Source organism: Schistocerca nitens, chromosome 3 (genome assembly GCF_023898315.1).
Source record: "Schistocerca nitens isolate TAMUIC-IGC-003100 chromosome 3, iqSchNite1.1, whole genome shotgun sequence".
Taxonomy (NCBI): domain Eukaryota; kingdom Metazoa; phylum Arthropoda; class Insecta; order Orthoptera; family Acrididae; genus Schistocerca; species Schistocerca nitens.
Genome location: NC_064616.1, coordinates 912,854,660 through 912,871,087, shown reverse-complemented (window position 1 = coordinate 912,871,087; position 16,428 = coordinate 912,854,660). Strand labels below are relative to the sequence as shown.

At 40.4% G+C, this 16,428-nt stretch overlaps 1 protein-coding gene across 1 annotated transcript in view; it reads right to left on the bottom strand.

The window, feature by feature from the left end:
• Positions 1-16,428, bottom strand: part of LOC126249481 (uncharacterized) — a 161,009-nt gene that overhangs the window by 60,826 nt on the left and 83,755 nt on the right. The window contains exons 5-6 of the mRNA XM_049951133.1: positions 9,460-12,933; positions 8,958-9,221 (exon numbers count right to left, since the gene is read on the bottom strand). Coding sequence (XP_049807090.1) covers positions 8,958-9,221; positions 9,460-12,933 — 3,738 coding nt within the window. The remainder of the gene's footprint in view (positions 1-8,957; positions 9,222-9,459; positions 12,934-16,428) is intronic.

Sequence of the window (16,428 nt, the reverse complement as noted above, 5' to 3'; positions counted from 1 at the left end):
AAAAATGTAACAGAGCATGACAGAGAATAGCACTAAGACCCTGGCCACTGTTTTTCCTATTGAAGGAGCCCCACAAGCTATGGTCACAAATAATGGACCACAGTTCGTTCCACTGGGTTTCACTGGTTTTGCATATGGAATGTGATCAAGCTCAGCAGCAGTGATCAAGCTTGCATCCTGCATCTACTGACATGACTCAACATTTTGTATAAACATTTAAATTACAGATGGAAAAACTATTTCCATCCTAGCCCACTGATTCTGCACTGCTTACTTCTTTATCCTCTTACCAGGTCATACCGACCCATGATCAAAGCCTGGCAGAACTCTCACATGGACACTCTCATCATTCCTTGATAGATGTGTTGCAACCTCTATCACTACAAGAAGAAGAAGTTACCACACCCTTTGAGTTGGGAATCCCTATTTGAGTGGACACATTTGGACATACATATCGCTGAAAATGTGTCTCTATCACTGCTCAGCAAGGCTGCCAGTTGGTCCTGGTGGTCACAAAACTTGAAGCATCCTTCTCTGGCACTGGAATCTGATATCTCTGAACCATCTGGGGCAAGCTACACCTCTGGATCTGCCACACTGGCAAGGGAAACCTGCCTCACTCACTGCCAGGACCAACAATGGCAGACAAGGTGTCAGTTGTGCCACTCATGCAATGTCAACCTCTGGATGTGCATGCCATCAAGTGCAACCCACCTTGTCCAGCTCCAGGACCTAGAACAGAAGATGTGGGGTTTGGTGCCAGGATGAGATCTGAGGCATTACCAGTTTTCCAGAAATCATCCATCACTCCTATAGAGGTCATCCAGCCTGTGCCCAGTTTGATACCAGACCCACAGATTTCGCTGGAATCAGCAGAAAGTTGCAAGTCAAAGCTACTGTCATCTCCTGCCTCTTCAGCATTGGACCTGGGAGGGGCTCCACCACTGAAAGCACCTAAAGCTGTACCCCAACATTTGCTCCAGGTTGCACTTACCTTGTCTTTTAGCCATGATGGTTCAAGGGGGAGTGGGATCTTGTAATTTTGCCAGATGTAGCAATGGATCACTTGATGTAATTCTGCGTATGCCTGACAGGTCACGAGATGTGGCCTGAGAGGACACATCTGCCAGTGCCAGGTCACATGGCAAAACAGCTGTGGCAGATTTAAGGGCTGCTGCAGACCTCCACAATCTTATTTGTCAAGTGACTAACGTTTACAGCATGCTCTCTGGTGTATCTTTTGGCAACAATCCCGCAAGAGTGGTATTCTCCTGGACTGTTATCTGGACTTCATTGTTACCTCATGACAATGCTTGGTTAGCACAAGGATTGCCTGTCTACCTAATGTAGAACTATATACTTATATGAATATGGTGTCTGTTCTTTGGGACATGTCCAAAAGAACAGACACTATTGATGACCTGCAACCACCTAGAACGAAATTAGAATTATATATTAATACCTTCAGCTGCTGACGGGCGTTGATATATATCAACAGGGACAGGTGAAACTGTGTGCCCCAACCGGGACACGAACCCGGGATCGCCTGCTTACATGGCAGATGCTCTATCCATCTAAGCCACCGAGGGAACAGAGGATAGCATGACTGCAGGGACTATCTCATGCACACCTCCCGCGAAACCCACATTCTCACCTTATATGCCCACACACTACATTTGTAGTGTCCCTACCCTACACACTCATTACTCATGGAAGACATTCTTACCAAGTCCTGTACCAGTTCGGGTAATATGTGTGCATCCACATAGAAGAAGAAGTTCATGTCCGGTATTGCCAGAACTATATACTTATATGGATATGGTGTCTGTTATTTCAGACATGTCTGAAAGAACAGTCACCATTGATGACCTGCAGCCATCTAGAATGAAATTAGAATTATATATTAATACCTTCAGCTGCTGACGGGTGTTGATATATATCAACGGGGACAGGTGAAAATGTGTGCCCTGACCAGGGGTAGGGACACTACGAATGTAGTGTGTGGACATATAAGGTGAGAATGTGGGTCTCGCAGGAGGCAAGTGCAAGATAGTCCCTGCAGTTGCACTATCCTCTGCGCCTTCGGTGGCTCAGATGGACAGAGCATTTGCGATGTAAGCAGAAGATCCCGGGTTCGAGTCCTGGTCAGGGCACAACTCCTGGAAATGGAAAAAAGAACACATTGGCACACTGCGAGAGGGCTGTACAAGCAATGATCACACGCACGGCACAGCGGACACACCAGGAACCGCGGTGTTGGCCGCCGAATGGCGCTAGCTGCGCAGCATTTGTGCACCGCCGCCGTCAGTGTCAGCCAGTTTGCCGTGGCATACGGAGCTCCATCGCAGTCTTTAACACTGGTAGCATGCCGCGACAGCGTGGACGTGAACCGTATGTGCAGTTGACGGACTTTGAGTGAGGGCGTATAGTGGGCATGCGGGAGGCCGGGTGGACGTACCGCCGAATTGCTCAACACGTGGGGCGTGAGGTCTCCACAGTACATCGATGTTATCGCCAGTGGTCGGCGGAAGGTGCACGTGCCCGTCGACCTGGGACTGGACCGCAGCGACGCACGGATGCACGCCAAGACCGTAGGATCCTACGCAGTGCCGTAGGGGACCGCACCGCCACTTCCCAGCAAATTAGGGACACTGTTGCTCCTGGGGTATCGGCGAGGACCATTCGCAACCGTCTCCATGAAGCTGGGCTACGGTCCCGCACACCGTTAGGCCGTCTTCCGCTCACACCGAACATCGTGCAGCCCGCCTCCAGTGGTGTCGCGACAGGCGTGAATGGAGGGACGAATGGAGACGTGTCGTCTTCAGCGATGAGAGTCGCTTCTGCCTTGGTGCCAATGATGGTCGTATGCGTGTTTGGCGCCGTGCAGGTGAGCGCCACAATCAGGACTGCATACGACCAAGGCACACAGGGCCAACACCCGGCATCATGGTGTGGGGAGCGATCTCCTACACTGGCCATACACCACTGGTGATCGTCGAGGGGACACTGAATAGTGCACGGTACATCCAAACCGTCATCGAACCCATCGTTCTACCATTCCTAGACCGGCAAGGGAACTTGCTGTTCCAACAGGACAATGCACGTCTGCATGTATCCCGTGCCACCCAACGTGCTCTAGAAGGTGTAAGTCAACTACTCTGGACAGCAAGATCTCCGGATCTGTCCCCCATTGAGCATGTTTGGGACTGGATGAAGCGTCGTCTCATGCAGTCTGCACGTCCAGCACGAACGCTGGTCCAACTGAGGCGCCAGGTGGAATTGGCATGGCAAGCCGTTCCACCGGACTACATCCAGCATCTCTACGATCGTCTCCATGGGAGAATAGCAGCCTGCATTGCTGCGAAAGGTGGATATACACTGTACTAGTGCCGACATTGTGCATGCTCTGTTGCCTGTGTCTATGTGCCTGTGGTTCTGTCAGTGTGATCATGTGATGTATCTGACCCCAGGAATGTGTCAATAAAGTTTCCCCTTCCTGGGACAATGAATTCACGGTGTTCTTATTTCAATTTCCAGGAGTGTATATCAACACCCATCAACAGTTGAAGGTATTAATATATAATTCTAGTAATGTAGAACTGTCTCTGCTCATCATTAAACTGGCCTTTGTGTTTCACGTGAATAAACTGAGGGCATATGAGTGCATCAAGAGCATGGTTTGTATCTCAGTGTTTTCCACTTGAACCTCTGAACAGTGTTTTCCAGCACTGATGTGTGAGTTATTCAACAAACATTGAAATTACTGTATTGAACATAAGTTATCCACCTCCAGAATTCTTTGTTTTGTGTATTTCCAGAAGAGTCAGGAAGTATTGCTTTCTGTGACTTGATGGTAAATAAGTTGCACTTACTGACTGAAACAACAAATTTCCTGATTTCTATGATAAGTTTCAAAGATTTAAAACCCCATTACCAGGTGGATTTATGTCTGTTAACATCAAACGTTATGTTGTCTTAAGACTGCATTGACATATTAATGGTGAAGGAGGATTAAACCTCTGAAACACATCATGTGAATAGATAAATTGTGGTTGGTAATGATAAAATTGTTGTTTCATTCAATGCCAGTAACAGTCACAGTAAAATTTAACCAACAATATTCACATTTAAAGCTATGGTTAATAAAATCTGTGTTGTTGAAGAAGTAGACCTACAATACTTGAGTTAAGCCTCAGTGTGCCAATGGTTAACAACCCAGAAGAAATCAAGAATACAGAATTTGCTTCTAACTACAAACACAGTGGTATAGTGAAAAACTATAAGTTATAGTGCAGCTGAATTGTAGCATGTGTCTTCTGGAATCTAGATGAGTATATGTACATGCATGTGCATTCCAGAGTGCTAAACAGTATTATTAAGCAGGCATTTCTCTCTCTCTCTCTCTCTCTCTCTCTCTCTCTCTCTCTCTCTCTCTCTCTGTCTGTCACTCTCTCTGAATGTCTCTCTCTCTCTCCCTCCCTCTTCTACCCCTTTTACATGCAACTACTTTTGTAATACCTCTGAAGTTTAAAGCACCAATTTCTATGCTAATATTAATTCATATAAGATTTTTTACTTCCTTTCCTATCATAAATAAAAGACTAGAGACAAAATTTGCAGCTGGTAATGCACTATGACTTTTTCTTATTTATTTTGCTTCATTTTTTAAAAGTTATGTAGATTGTGCTATAGTAGGTGAACACTTTAAACATAGCTCTTGAAAATGTTAAGGGACATTATGAATGTTATATATGTCTATAGTCCATGAACCATGGACCTTGCTGTTGGTGGGGAGGCTTGCGTGCCTCAGCGATACAGATGGCTGTACCGTAGGTGCAACCACAACGGAGGGGTATCTGTTGAGAGGCCAGACAAACATGTTGTTCCTGAAGAGGGGCAGCAGCCTTTTCAGTAGTTGCAGGGGCAACAGTCTGGATGATTGACTGATCTGGCCTTGTAACATTAACCAAAACGGCCTTGCTGTGCTGGTACTGCGAACGGCTGAAAGCAAGGGGAAACTACAGCCGTAATTTTTCCCGAGGACATGCAGCTTTACTGTATGATTAAATGATGATGGCGTCCTCTTGGGTAAAATAGTCCCCCATTCGGATCTCCGGGCGGGGACTACTCAAGAGGACGTCGTTATCAGGAGAAAGAAAACTGGCGTTCTACGGATCGGAGCGTGGAATGTCAGATCCCTTAATCGGGCAGGTAGGTTAGAAAATTTAAAAAGGGAAATGGATAGGTTAAAGTTAGATATAGTGGGAATTAGTGAGGTTCGGTGGCAGGAGGAACAAGACTTTTGGTCAGGTGAATACAGGGTTATAAATACAAAATCAAATAGGGGTAATGCAGGAGTAGGTTTAATAATGAATAATAAAATAGGAGTGCGGGTTAGCTACTACAAACAGCATAGTGGACGCATTATTGTGGCCAAGATAGACACAAAGCCCATGCCTACTACAGTAGTACAAGTTTATATGCCAACTAGCTCTGCAGATGATGAAGAAATAGATGAAATGTATGACGAGATAAAAGAAATTATTCAGGTAGTGAAGGGAGACGAAAATTTAATAGTCACGGGTGACTGGAATTCGTCAGTAGGAAAAGGGAGAGAAGGAAACATAGTAGGTGAATATGGATTGGGGGGAAGAAATGAAAGAGGAAGCCGCCTTGTAGAATTTTGCACAGAGCATGGCTTAATCATAGCTAACACTTGGTTCAAGAATCATAAAAGAAGGTTGTATACCTGGAAGAATCCTGGAGATACGAAAAGGTATCAGATAGATTATATAATGGTAAGACAGAGATTTGGGAACCAGGTTTTAAATAGTAAGACATTTCCAGGGGCAGATGTGGACTCTGACCACAATCTATTGGTTACGAACTGCAGATTGAAACTGAAGAAACTGCAAAAAGGTGGGAATTTAAGGAGATGGGACCTGGATAAACTCAAAGAACCAGAGGTTGTAGAGAGTTTCAGGGGGAGCATAAGGGAAGAATTGACAGGAATGGGGGAAAGAAATACAGTAGAAGAAGAATGGGTAGCTCTGAGGGATGAAGTAGAGAAAGGCAGCAGACGATCAAGTAGGTAAAAAGACGAGGGCTGATAGAAATCCTTGGGTAACAGAAGAAATATTGAATTTAATTGATGAAAGGAGAAAATATAAAAATGCAGTAAATGAAGCAGGCAAAAAGGAATACAAACATCTCAAAAATGAGATTGACAGGAAGAGCAAAATGGCTAAGCAGGGATGGCTAGAGGACAAATGTAAGGATGTAGAGGCTTGTCTCACTAGGGGTAAGATAGATACTGCCTACAGGAAAATTAAAGAGACCTTTGGAGAGAAGAGAACCACTTGTATGAATATCAAGAGCTCAGATGGCAACCCAGTTCTAAGCAAAGAAGGGAAGGCAGAAAGGTGGAAGGAGTATATAGAGGGTTTATACAAGGGCGATGTACTTGAGGACAATATTATGGAAATGGAAGAGGATGTAGATGAAGATGAAATGGGAGATAAGATACTGCGTGAAGAGTTTGACAGAGCACTGAAAGACCTGAGTCGAAACAAGGCCCCGAGAGTAGGCAACATTCCATTAGAACTACTGATGGCCTTGGGAGAGCCAGTCATGACAAAACTCTACCATCTGGTGAGCAAGATGTATGAGACAGGCGAAATACCCTCAGACTTCAAGAAGAATATAATAATTCCAATCCCAAAGGAAGCAGGTGTTGACAGAGGTGAAAATTACCGAACTATCAGTTTAATAAGTCATGGCTGCAAAATACTAATGCGAATTCTTTATAGACGAATGGAAAAACTGGTAGAAGCGGACCTCGGGGAAGATCAGTTTGGATTCCGTAGAAATGTTGGAACACGTGAGGCAATACTAACCTTACGACTTATCTTAGAAGAAAGATTAAGAAAAGGCAAACCTACGTTTCTAGCATTTGTAGACTTAGAGAAAGCTTTTGACAATGTTAACTGGAATACTCTCTTTCAAATTCTGAAGGTGGCAGGGGTAAAATACAGGGAGCGAAAGGCTATTTACAATTTGTACAGAAACCAGGTGGCAGTTATAAGAGTCGAGGGGCATGAAAGGGAAGCAGTGGTTGGGAAAGGAGTGAGACAGGGTTGTAGCCTCTCCCCGATGTTATTCAATCTGTATATTGAGCAAGCAGTAAAGGAGACAAAAGAAAAATTTGGAGTAGGTATTAAAATTCATGGAGAAGAAGTAAAAACTTTAAGGTTCGCCGATGACATTGTAATTCTGTCAGAGACAGCAAAGGACTTGGAAGAGCAGTTGAACGGAATGGACAGTGTCTTGAAAGGAGGATATAAGATGAACATCAACAAAAGCAAAACGAGGGTAACGGAATGTAGTCGAATTAAGTCGGGTGATGCAGAGGGAATTACATTAGGAAATGAGACACTTAAAGTAGTAGATGAGTTCTGATATTTGGGGAGCAAAATAAATGACGATGGTCGAAGTAGAGATGTTAAAAAATGTAGACTGGCAATGGCAAGGAAAGCGTTTCTCATGAAGAGAAGTTTGTTAATATTGAGTATAGATTTAAGTGTCAGGAAGTCGTTTCTGAAAGTATTTGTATGGAGTGTAGCCATGTATGGAAGTGAAACATGGACGATAACCAGTTTGGACAAGAAGAGAATAGAAGCTTTTGAAATGTGGTGCTACAGAAGAATGCTGAAGATAAGGTGGGTAGATCACGTATCTAATGAGGAGGTATTGAATAGGATTGGGGAGAAGAGAAGTTTGTGGCACAACTTGACTAGAAGAAGGGATCGATTGGTAGGACATGTTTTGAGGCATCAAGGGATCACAAATTTAGCATTGGAGGGCAGCGTGGAGGGTAAAAATCGTAGAGGGAGACCAAGAGATGAATACACTAAGCAGATTCAGATTCAGCAGTAGGTACTGGGAGATGAAGAAGCTTGCACAGGATAGAGTAGCATGGAGAGCTGCATCAAACCAGTCTCAGGACTGAAGACCACAACAACAGTGAAAAGAGCCTGCAATGGCATAAAATTATTTGCTGCTTTTAACCAAAAATTTGTCCTTATGGAAGATATTCTATATGAGCCCTTCTCCATCAATGTTATTTGTTGCTGAGCAATGATATTGTGGTATACTTGACTCTAAGTAGATACATCATCTGGATCAGTCACACTGCAATTATTCAACTTCAGCTCTTTCATGGTGAGGGGACAGGTTGAGGTTTTATCCTTTTGCTATCAGATGAAATGCGTGTATGCATATTTGGAGAAGGTGAAGACTGAAAATGTTTCCTGACTCATCCCGTCATCACAGTTTCACTACCTTGTTGAAAGAATAGTAGCAAGATACATGCTAAAATGGCCAAATACTGAAATATTTAAATATTCCAAAGTACTCTTTGGCTTTAGTCATAAAATATAATTAAAAACGAGGGTAATGATATAATTACTAGGATCAGCAGAGTCTATGCCAGTTTTTGCTTGGTAAAGTGGTATCTGCTGGCCAATATCTTTGTTTGGGAGTTAACATGCCCAAACAAGAGAAAGTAAACTTCATCACTCATAATGTTAAGCACATTAATGTGTCCACCATCATCACATCTTCTATTTAAAAATCTGCTCCCCTATATCTAATTATAAAATAATATCTCAATGCCAATGGATGGGAAAATATTAATATGATGATTGGAAACTTCTATCAGCTTCACCTGCTATCACATTACCTCCAAACATGTCACGACTACATGAGCATGTCTACTGTGACCTACATGAGGACGAGATTTCCTTAATGTTAAAAAACAGTTTCCTTTTCTGCACTGGTTTCTGCCAGAACCTTAACATGGCTTCTGGGAAGCAAGATACATCAATTTTTCCCTCACAGATATTTGCAAAATAACATGCTGCTATATTACATTTTGTTAAGAAATTTTTTTCAACAACCTGTTTCTGAAATTCTGCTGCAGTAAAACTATAATGGTGTGGGCTATGAGGTGCACTGACACTACTGTTTCTCTGCCTGGACAATTGTGAATTGTGTCCCAGCACCAGTGGTTTCTTGTTCTCCACCATGCTGTTTTTCATTAACTGTAGCTCTGACTTGAGTCTCCGGATGCACACTGCATGCTTCCTCACTTTCTCTCTTTCAGTCTGGAGCTCACTTTGCAAATGACTGTTACCTCCTGATGATGCATTTTTTGATGCATTCTAAAATAACATAATGAGAAATGGTAGTAGTTTTAATAAACCACATATGCAGTGAAAATATATTTTAGATATCACTCAATGAAATTTCTCTAGCATCTAGTGGTGAACACAAGGGACAGTTTTCCTTCAGTTTTTGAGACAAATTTATATATTACAGAAGGAAACTGTATGTAAGAAATAATTATTCATAATACGCACATCATATTGTCAGTTCAACTTAAACAAAAGAAATACTTACCTTATTACACTTCATTTTGTTTCCAAGGTTGCTGTCTTTTGTGTACTCTGAGATATTTCTTTCACTAAAGGTTTTGTTCAGTTTTAACAAACAGTTTGGGTTATCTGTTTTGGAGCATTGATTATTAACATTGACTGAATTTGTACTTGATCGGCGTCCAAATGGTTTAATGTAAGTGGGAATCCGGCTCTGTCTTCCAGAATACATGTCTCTTTTTGAATTCATGTGACACTGTTTTCCTTTAGATACAGAAGATGAGGAACCAGTCTCTGAACTAGAATAATTAAATGATGCTTTCTCCTTCATCTCAGCCTGGTGGTGCTCTTTAAGATAACATTTCTGATAAGGCTTGGTGAAATCTTCGGAAATTGTTGTGAATTTTGACATGTAGTTTCCCTTTTCTAGGGTTTTATTGTTTGAAGAAGTACCCCTTCTTACTTTGGTAGAATGAAACTTAAAATTTTCATTTTTTTTGCATGATTCTTCTGTTTCTGTGTCTTCATGACAGAGAGTAGAATCTGAACTTGGACTATCCAGAGACCCACAGTCATTTTCCTGTCCTTCTACAGGATTTTTTTGTTTAAAGTTACAATTTTTTGGTGGATATTCTGATTCTGTATCTGAACTACCACCTGTTGTGGATGTTTCCAATGAATCACTTCCATCAACACCCATTTTTGAAAACTTATGATAGAAATGTACATTTCTTTTTCCAGCTTCACGATCAGGATAAAATTTTGGGTTTCTGGAGGAAGCTATTCCCTGCTGTTTACCAACAGCTTTGCTATAACTACCTGATTTGTTGTAAACAGTCATTTCTGCTGTTATGCCGCTTTCAGTTTTTGAATTTTTTGTGCCATTAACAACTTTCTTCCTCGCACATTTACTACCATTGGAAGTAGCTGAAAAGCCAAGACATTTGTTTCCAGTATTTAAGCTACTCTGACTAGCTTTATCACCACAAATTCCATCTGCTCCACTTTTAAAGCCTCTGTAGTAAGAAGTGCTAGCTATGGTATTTTGGTTACTGTTACAATCATTTTCTGATATCCCAAGCCGAACACTGTTATATCCTTTAGGATTTTGAGAAATTTTAAAAAGATCATTCTCCACAATATCACTACACTCAGAAGTATCATAATATGATGTATTGTGGTTTCTTGTTGCATTTATGTTTGTTTCAGGGTAAGAGTGGTCTTGAGCTAACAGCTGAGAATTGCAGTGACTAGCTGAAGCTTTACATATCTGTTCATTTTGGGTACAAAACTGTGGTTCATTGTTTTCAGTTCCATTTTTATTTGAATGTTTACAGCTGGCTTTATTTAGATTTATAGTTCCTGTAAATTTACATGTGGGGCTTGCATTTATCTCTGCTTCTACTGCATTATTTGAAGTAGAGTTGCTGTCTGATTGTTCATCATCACTTCCTTCATGTTTTGCTTGTACTGGAAAATCACTATAATGATATTTCACTGCATCATTAAGGTTCACAGTTTCTCTACCTTTAGATGTGGAGCTTGCATTTATCTTTGAATCTATTGTCTTCTTTGATGAAGAGACACTGTTTGATTGTTCATCATCACTTTCTTCATGTTTTGTGTGTACTGGTAAATCATTATAATGATATTTTACTGTATCATGAAAGTTCACAGTTCCTATATCTTTACATGTAAGGCTTGCATCTGTCTCTGAATCTATCACCTTCTTCGAAGAACAGATGTTTGATCGTTCATTATCACTTTCTTCATGTTTTGCTTGAACAAGTAAATCATTACAATGATATTTTACTACATTGTTGAGGTTTGATAATTGTGTACAATCAGAACCATCTACTATTATCTTACTACTTTTGTTGAAAATATTATTTCCAGTTTCAATTTGCTTTGAACTACTAATTGCAACAAACATTTCTTCACCAATATCTGATATCTGTTGCTCATGTAATTTCATGTTTCCATAATCTTTTACTTCAAATGATTGAGAATAATTACATATTTTGGTGCATTCTTCAGGTATGACACTATCAATAGTATTCTCCCTGCTGATTAAATCTGGAGCAACTTTACTTATCTGTGTTTCAGAGTGTACTTCAGCTGTAGCTACTTCGCAGACTGTGGGTTTGAGCACAGTCTGCTGAACCATTTCTGGTTTGTGAGCATTATTCTCGTTATGACATCCTTCTGAGTGTTTTAGGGGTATATCATTCCCAATATCTGTTATGATGGAGGATTCAGGTGCAACACATTTATCATGTGATACAAGAGGCTTTTTCTGTAGATCTGGTGCATCAGTTAAAATATGCAGTGAAAAAGATGTTCTTACATTTTCAGAAGATGACAAGTCTCCATCAGATTCAACATCTTTATCAGATTTTAAATCCTTGGTTGGAAGTGTAACATTTTGCAGTTTCTCTTTTTCATTTAGGTCTGTTATCAAGGGTTGTGTACATTTTTGTAACATCATCTCTTTTAATTCTTTCTCTAGTTCTTCAAACTCAAATTTTGCCTTTTGAAGTTCACATCTTAAACTAGCATTCTCTGCAATTATATCATTTAAAGATTTTTCTTCATTAGTGATTGGTGAATACTGTGACGCTGAGTCTATATTATATTCTGGTAATTGTCTTGTAAGCAGCTGTTTTGTTACTGCTAGTTGTGTTTTTAAATGCAGATTTTCTTTGAAAATGTTCAAAAGCACATCACTGGGCACACATCGTGCTTCATTTCCATCCATTTCCCTTGAGCAGACAATGTTTTCCATATCTCCTTCCTTTACACAGTCATTTGTAATGATAGAAATATTTTTAGGAAATTCATTTTGAGACATGACAGTTTCTGCAACAGTGAAATTCCTTTCTGAGCTGACCTTAATATCTTCGTCAAATTCATGTGGAGACTGGTCAGAACATACTTGTATTTCTAAGGAATTGCATGATTCTTTTAAAGAATATTTTTCTTTTATACCAAGATCATGAACAAACAAATTCAACAGATTTTCATTATTCATGTGCAGCAGGTCAATAACACACTCCACCTGCAGACAGAGAGCACTACTTTTTTCTTTAAGACTTTCAAGATTTGAGATAAGCTCTGGTAAAGAGTTGCTCAGTTCATCAGACTGAATTAATTTTTGAAGTATGTTATATATTTCTGAGTCATGAATTTCTGTGAGCTCCTTCAGTTCTATAAGATGTGCTACAAACTCATTCTTTAGAGTTTCAGTATTTTGTTGGGCCTGCAATTCTCTGTCTCCCAAATCACTTCTTTCAAAAATCAAATCCCCTTTCCTGTCAAACACATTTTTACCATCAAAACATATTTTTTCATTTTCTTTTGAGCATCTTTCTTCAGTATCCACAGTCAAGTCTTCCACACAGTCTTTTATATCCCTAAATATTGGACTGTATTTTGAGGTAATGGCTTCCACATTTCCACAAGATGAAATGAGTGTATGTACAGCTCTTTTCAGATCTCCCTGAAAAAGAAAAATATGACTATTAATGGAAAATAATTCTATATTGTGCTACAAACTCAATATTAAGACCAAATGATATGTTACTAAAATCAAAGGATTTCATTTGTTTCCCTAGCCACAAATACTTATTGCATATTTTATCATCCAACTGCTGTTCTGATGGAGTGCCACACTTAAACAGTGATTCCAGAAACAGCCATTAGTCAACAATAGCTGTCACTTAAATGGGTATTTATACTATAAGGAGTAAACCAAACCATGCACTATAAAGAAGAGATACTGAGTGATAATAAGACACATACGTAAGATTGAAATTATTGCTAAGCTTTCAGACAAAGTCCTCACTTTGAGATAACGGACTAACAGAAAACACACACATAAACAGGAATGGCTATATATTCATGGTACTGCAACCTGACTCAGTCATGAGTTGTATAAGGTGGAGTAGATGAGTTGAAAAATGAGAGAAGAAAAAGAGGCTGATAGATGGGGAGGAATAGAGAACAAGCAAATAGGAATAAGATATGAATGTCACACGGACTAGCCCACTGCAGTAGGAGCTGGTGTGGTTGGTGGCTGGGATGAAGAGAGGGGGTGGGGGGAGGGGGGGTGGAGAATGAAATAGAACTTATGGATATAATGGAGAGAACAGTGTGGATATAGGTTAATGGAGTGAAGTGGAAGGCTTGGGAACAGAAGTGGAGGTCAGTGTCGGATAAGTGACAGCAAAGACTGAGGCCATGAGGTTTGTGGGGCCAAAGGATGTTGTTCCAATATACATCATTTAGAGAAATTGGTATTGGTGTGGTGGATACACTTGGCATGGATTATGAAGCAGCCACTGGAGTTGGACATGTTGCGTCCTTGGCCACAGTTCATTGGTGGTCATTCATTTAAGGGGACTGCTGGTTATGGTCATGGCTACATAAAAGACTCTGTAGAAGTTACAGTAGAATTGGGATATGACATGACTGCTTTCAAGAGTAGCCCTTCCTCAGGCAGTACAGAATAGGCTTTCAATGGGACTGGAAGAGATTTAGCTGCATGGATGCACAGCAAAGATATTGCACCAGAACCTTTCAAGGGACACAACTAATATGGCAAGGGGTTGAGTGCCAGTGTGGCATAAGTATGGATTAGGGTGTTTCATAGATTTGGTGGGCAAATATGGTGTCCCAATGCAATAATGTTCTAAAGCTCATTGTTTAATTACAGCTCAAAAATTATTGTTTCAATAACACACTTCTCACAATTCATCATAAAGTGTTTCATAAATAATAAAGTCGATGTTCATTAACTTTCCTTCTGCTGGAATTCGTCAACTTTCCTTTTGATGGCATTTTTTCAATAATGAGCTCACTGATGATGAAAACTAAGTTTTCCCAATAATTTTATAGGCTTATTTTGTCCAAAGAAGGTATAAATCTAACCATTAAAACCATTTACAGCATAGAAGTCACCTCTGAATTCTACAGAAACCAAATATCACAACTGTTGTCATCTCTTTTACTGTAAAAAAGGAATATCTTTGTGTACAGCCATTCTTTAATATATTTAAGTTTTTTAACATGTAGAAGCATTGAAAATATTAAGATGTGAAGAAAAATACAATGTAATGTGTAAGTTTCTGTTTTTATAATGTTTATTGAGATGATACAAGTCATGGAATAGTGATATCCAAATATAGATGGTGGTATTATTGCATTCACAAGGTATAAATGGTCAGTGCATTGGAGGAGCTGTCATTTGTACTCAAGTGATACAGATGAGGTTTCTGGCACAAATATAGCCCATTATGAGATTTAACAGACTTTGAACATGGAATGGCAGTTGGAGCTATAAGCACGGGAAATTAGTTTTGGAAATCATTAGGGAATTCAGTATTCTGAAATTTCACAGTGTCAAGAGTGTGCCAAAAATACCAAAATGCACGCATTACCTCTGACTATGGACAACACAGTGGCTGATGGCTTTCATTTAATGACCAAGTGCAGCAGCATTTGCGTAGAACTGACAGTGCTAACACACAAGCAACACTGCATGAAATAACCACAGAAATCAATGTGGGTCATAAAACATATCCATTAGGACAGTGTGGCAAAATTTGGCATAAATGGACTGGAGCAACAGACGAGTGATGTGAGTGCCTTTGCTAAAAGCATGACATTGCCTGCAGAGCACCTCTCCTGGGCTCGTGACCAAATCATTTGGACCCTAGACAACTGGTTAAATGAGTCCTAACTGCAATTGGTAAGAGCTGATGAGTCTGCAAGTGTCTTTACCCATGACTGAGCCTGTGTGATTGTTCCATTTAATGTCCCTACAAAGTATTACACCCAGGTATTTGTATGAGTTTATCAATTCCAATTGTGACTCACTGATATTATGGTCATAAGTTACTATGTTTTTTCTTTTTGTGAAGTACACAGTTTTACATTTTGGAACATGTAAAGCAAGTTGCCAATCTTTGCACCACTCTGAAATCTTATTACTATCTGGATGAATATTTCTGCAGATTCTTTCATACTGTACTTGATTATAGATCACTACATCATCTGTGAACAGTCCAAGGTTACTCTTAATACTGGCCACAAGGTCATCATTATACAACATGAACAGCAAGGAACCCAACATACTTCCCTGGGGCACACTTGAAGTTACTTCTACATCTGTCAATGAGTCTCCATCCAAGATAATCCATGCCTCTGCTCCATCTCTAATGACCTAGATGTTTATGGGATGTTAGACCCTCATCTTCCTTTCCTTTTCCACTCAAGATAACTTGCTGCATCTTCCTTACTAAAAAAATCCTCAGTCCAACTGCAAATTTTGCTTGATACTCCATACAATAACACTTTTGATAATGAGTGTAGATGTGGTACTGAGTCAAGTGCTTTTTGAAACTCAAGAAATACTACATTGACATGACTGCTTTTAAGTATGTCACATGAGAAAAGCGTGAGTGAGTTTCCCATGATCAATTTTTTTCAAAATCTGTGCTGGTTGATATGGAGGTAATCCTTTTCAAGATACCTCATTGTGTATGAGTTTGGTAAACATTCCAAGGTTCTACAATTAATGGATATCAAGGATATTGCATGGTAGTTTTATGGCTCACTTCTGCTACTCACTCTGTACACAGGTGTGAATGTGTCAGTGCAATGGTAAGGCAGGGGTCTTAGAGAATGGGCCAAGTGTTTTCTCTACCAGTGGGCCATGGAAATTTTGTCAGAAACATAACTAGAAGCAGCACATTGGCACAACAAATCAGCCACTATCTCACATAAATAGCTGTGAGTTTTTAGCATTGATGTTCACAGCCCGGCAGATCTATGACAATGAGGGGGCTATGCCAGGCATCACCATGCCATGGGTCCACAAGCAGCCATCATGAGCCCTCATTCCAGCACTTTGTGTCTCTAGACTGATAGGCCACTCCCACACTTACTCCAGCAACACCATGACTCCTACCCAGGGGGCAGTGGATTGTGACCA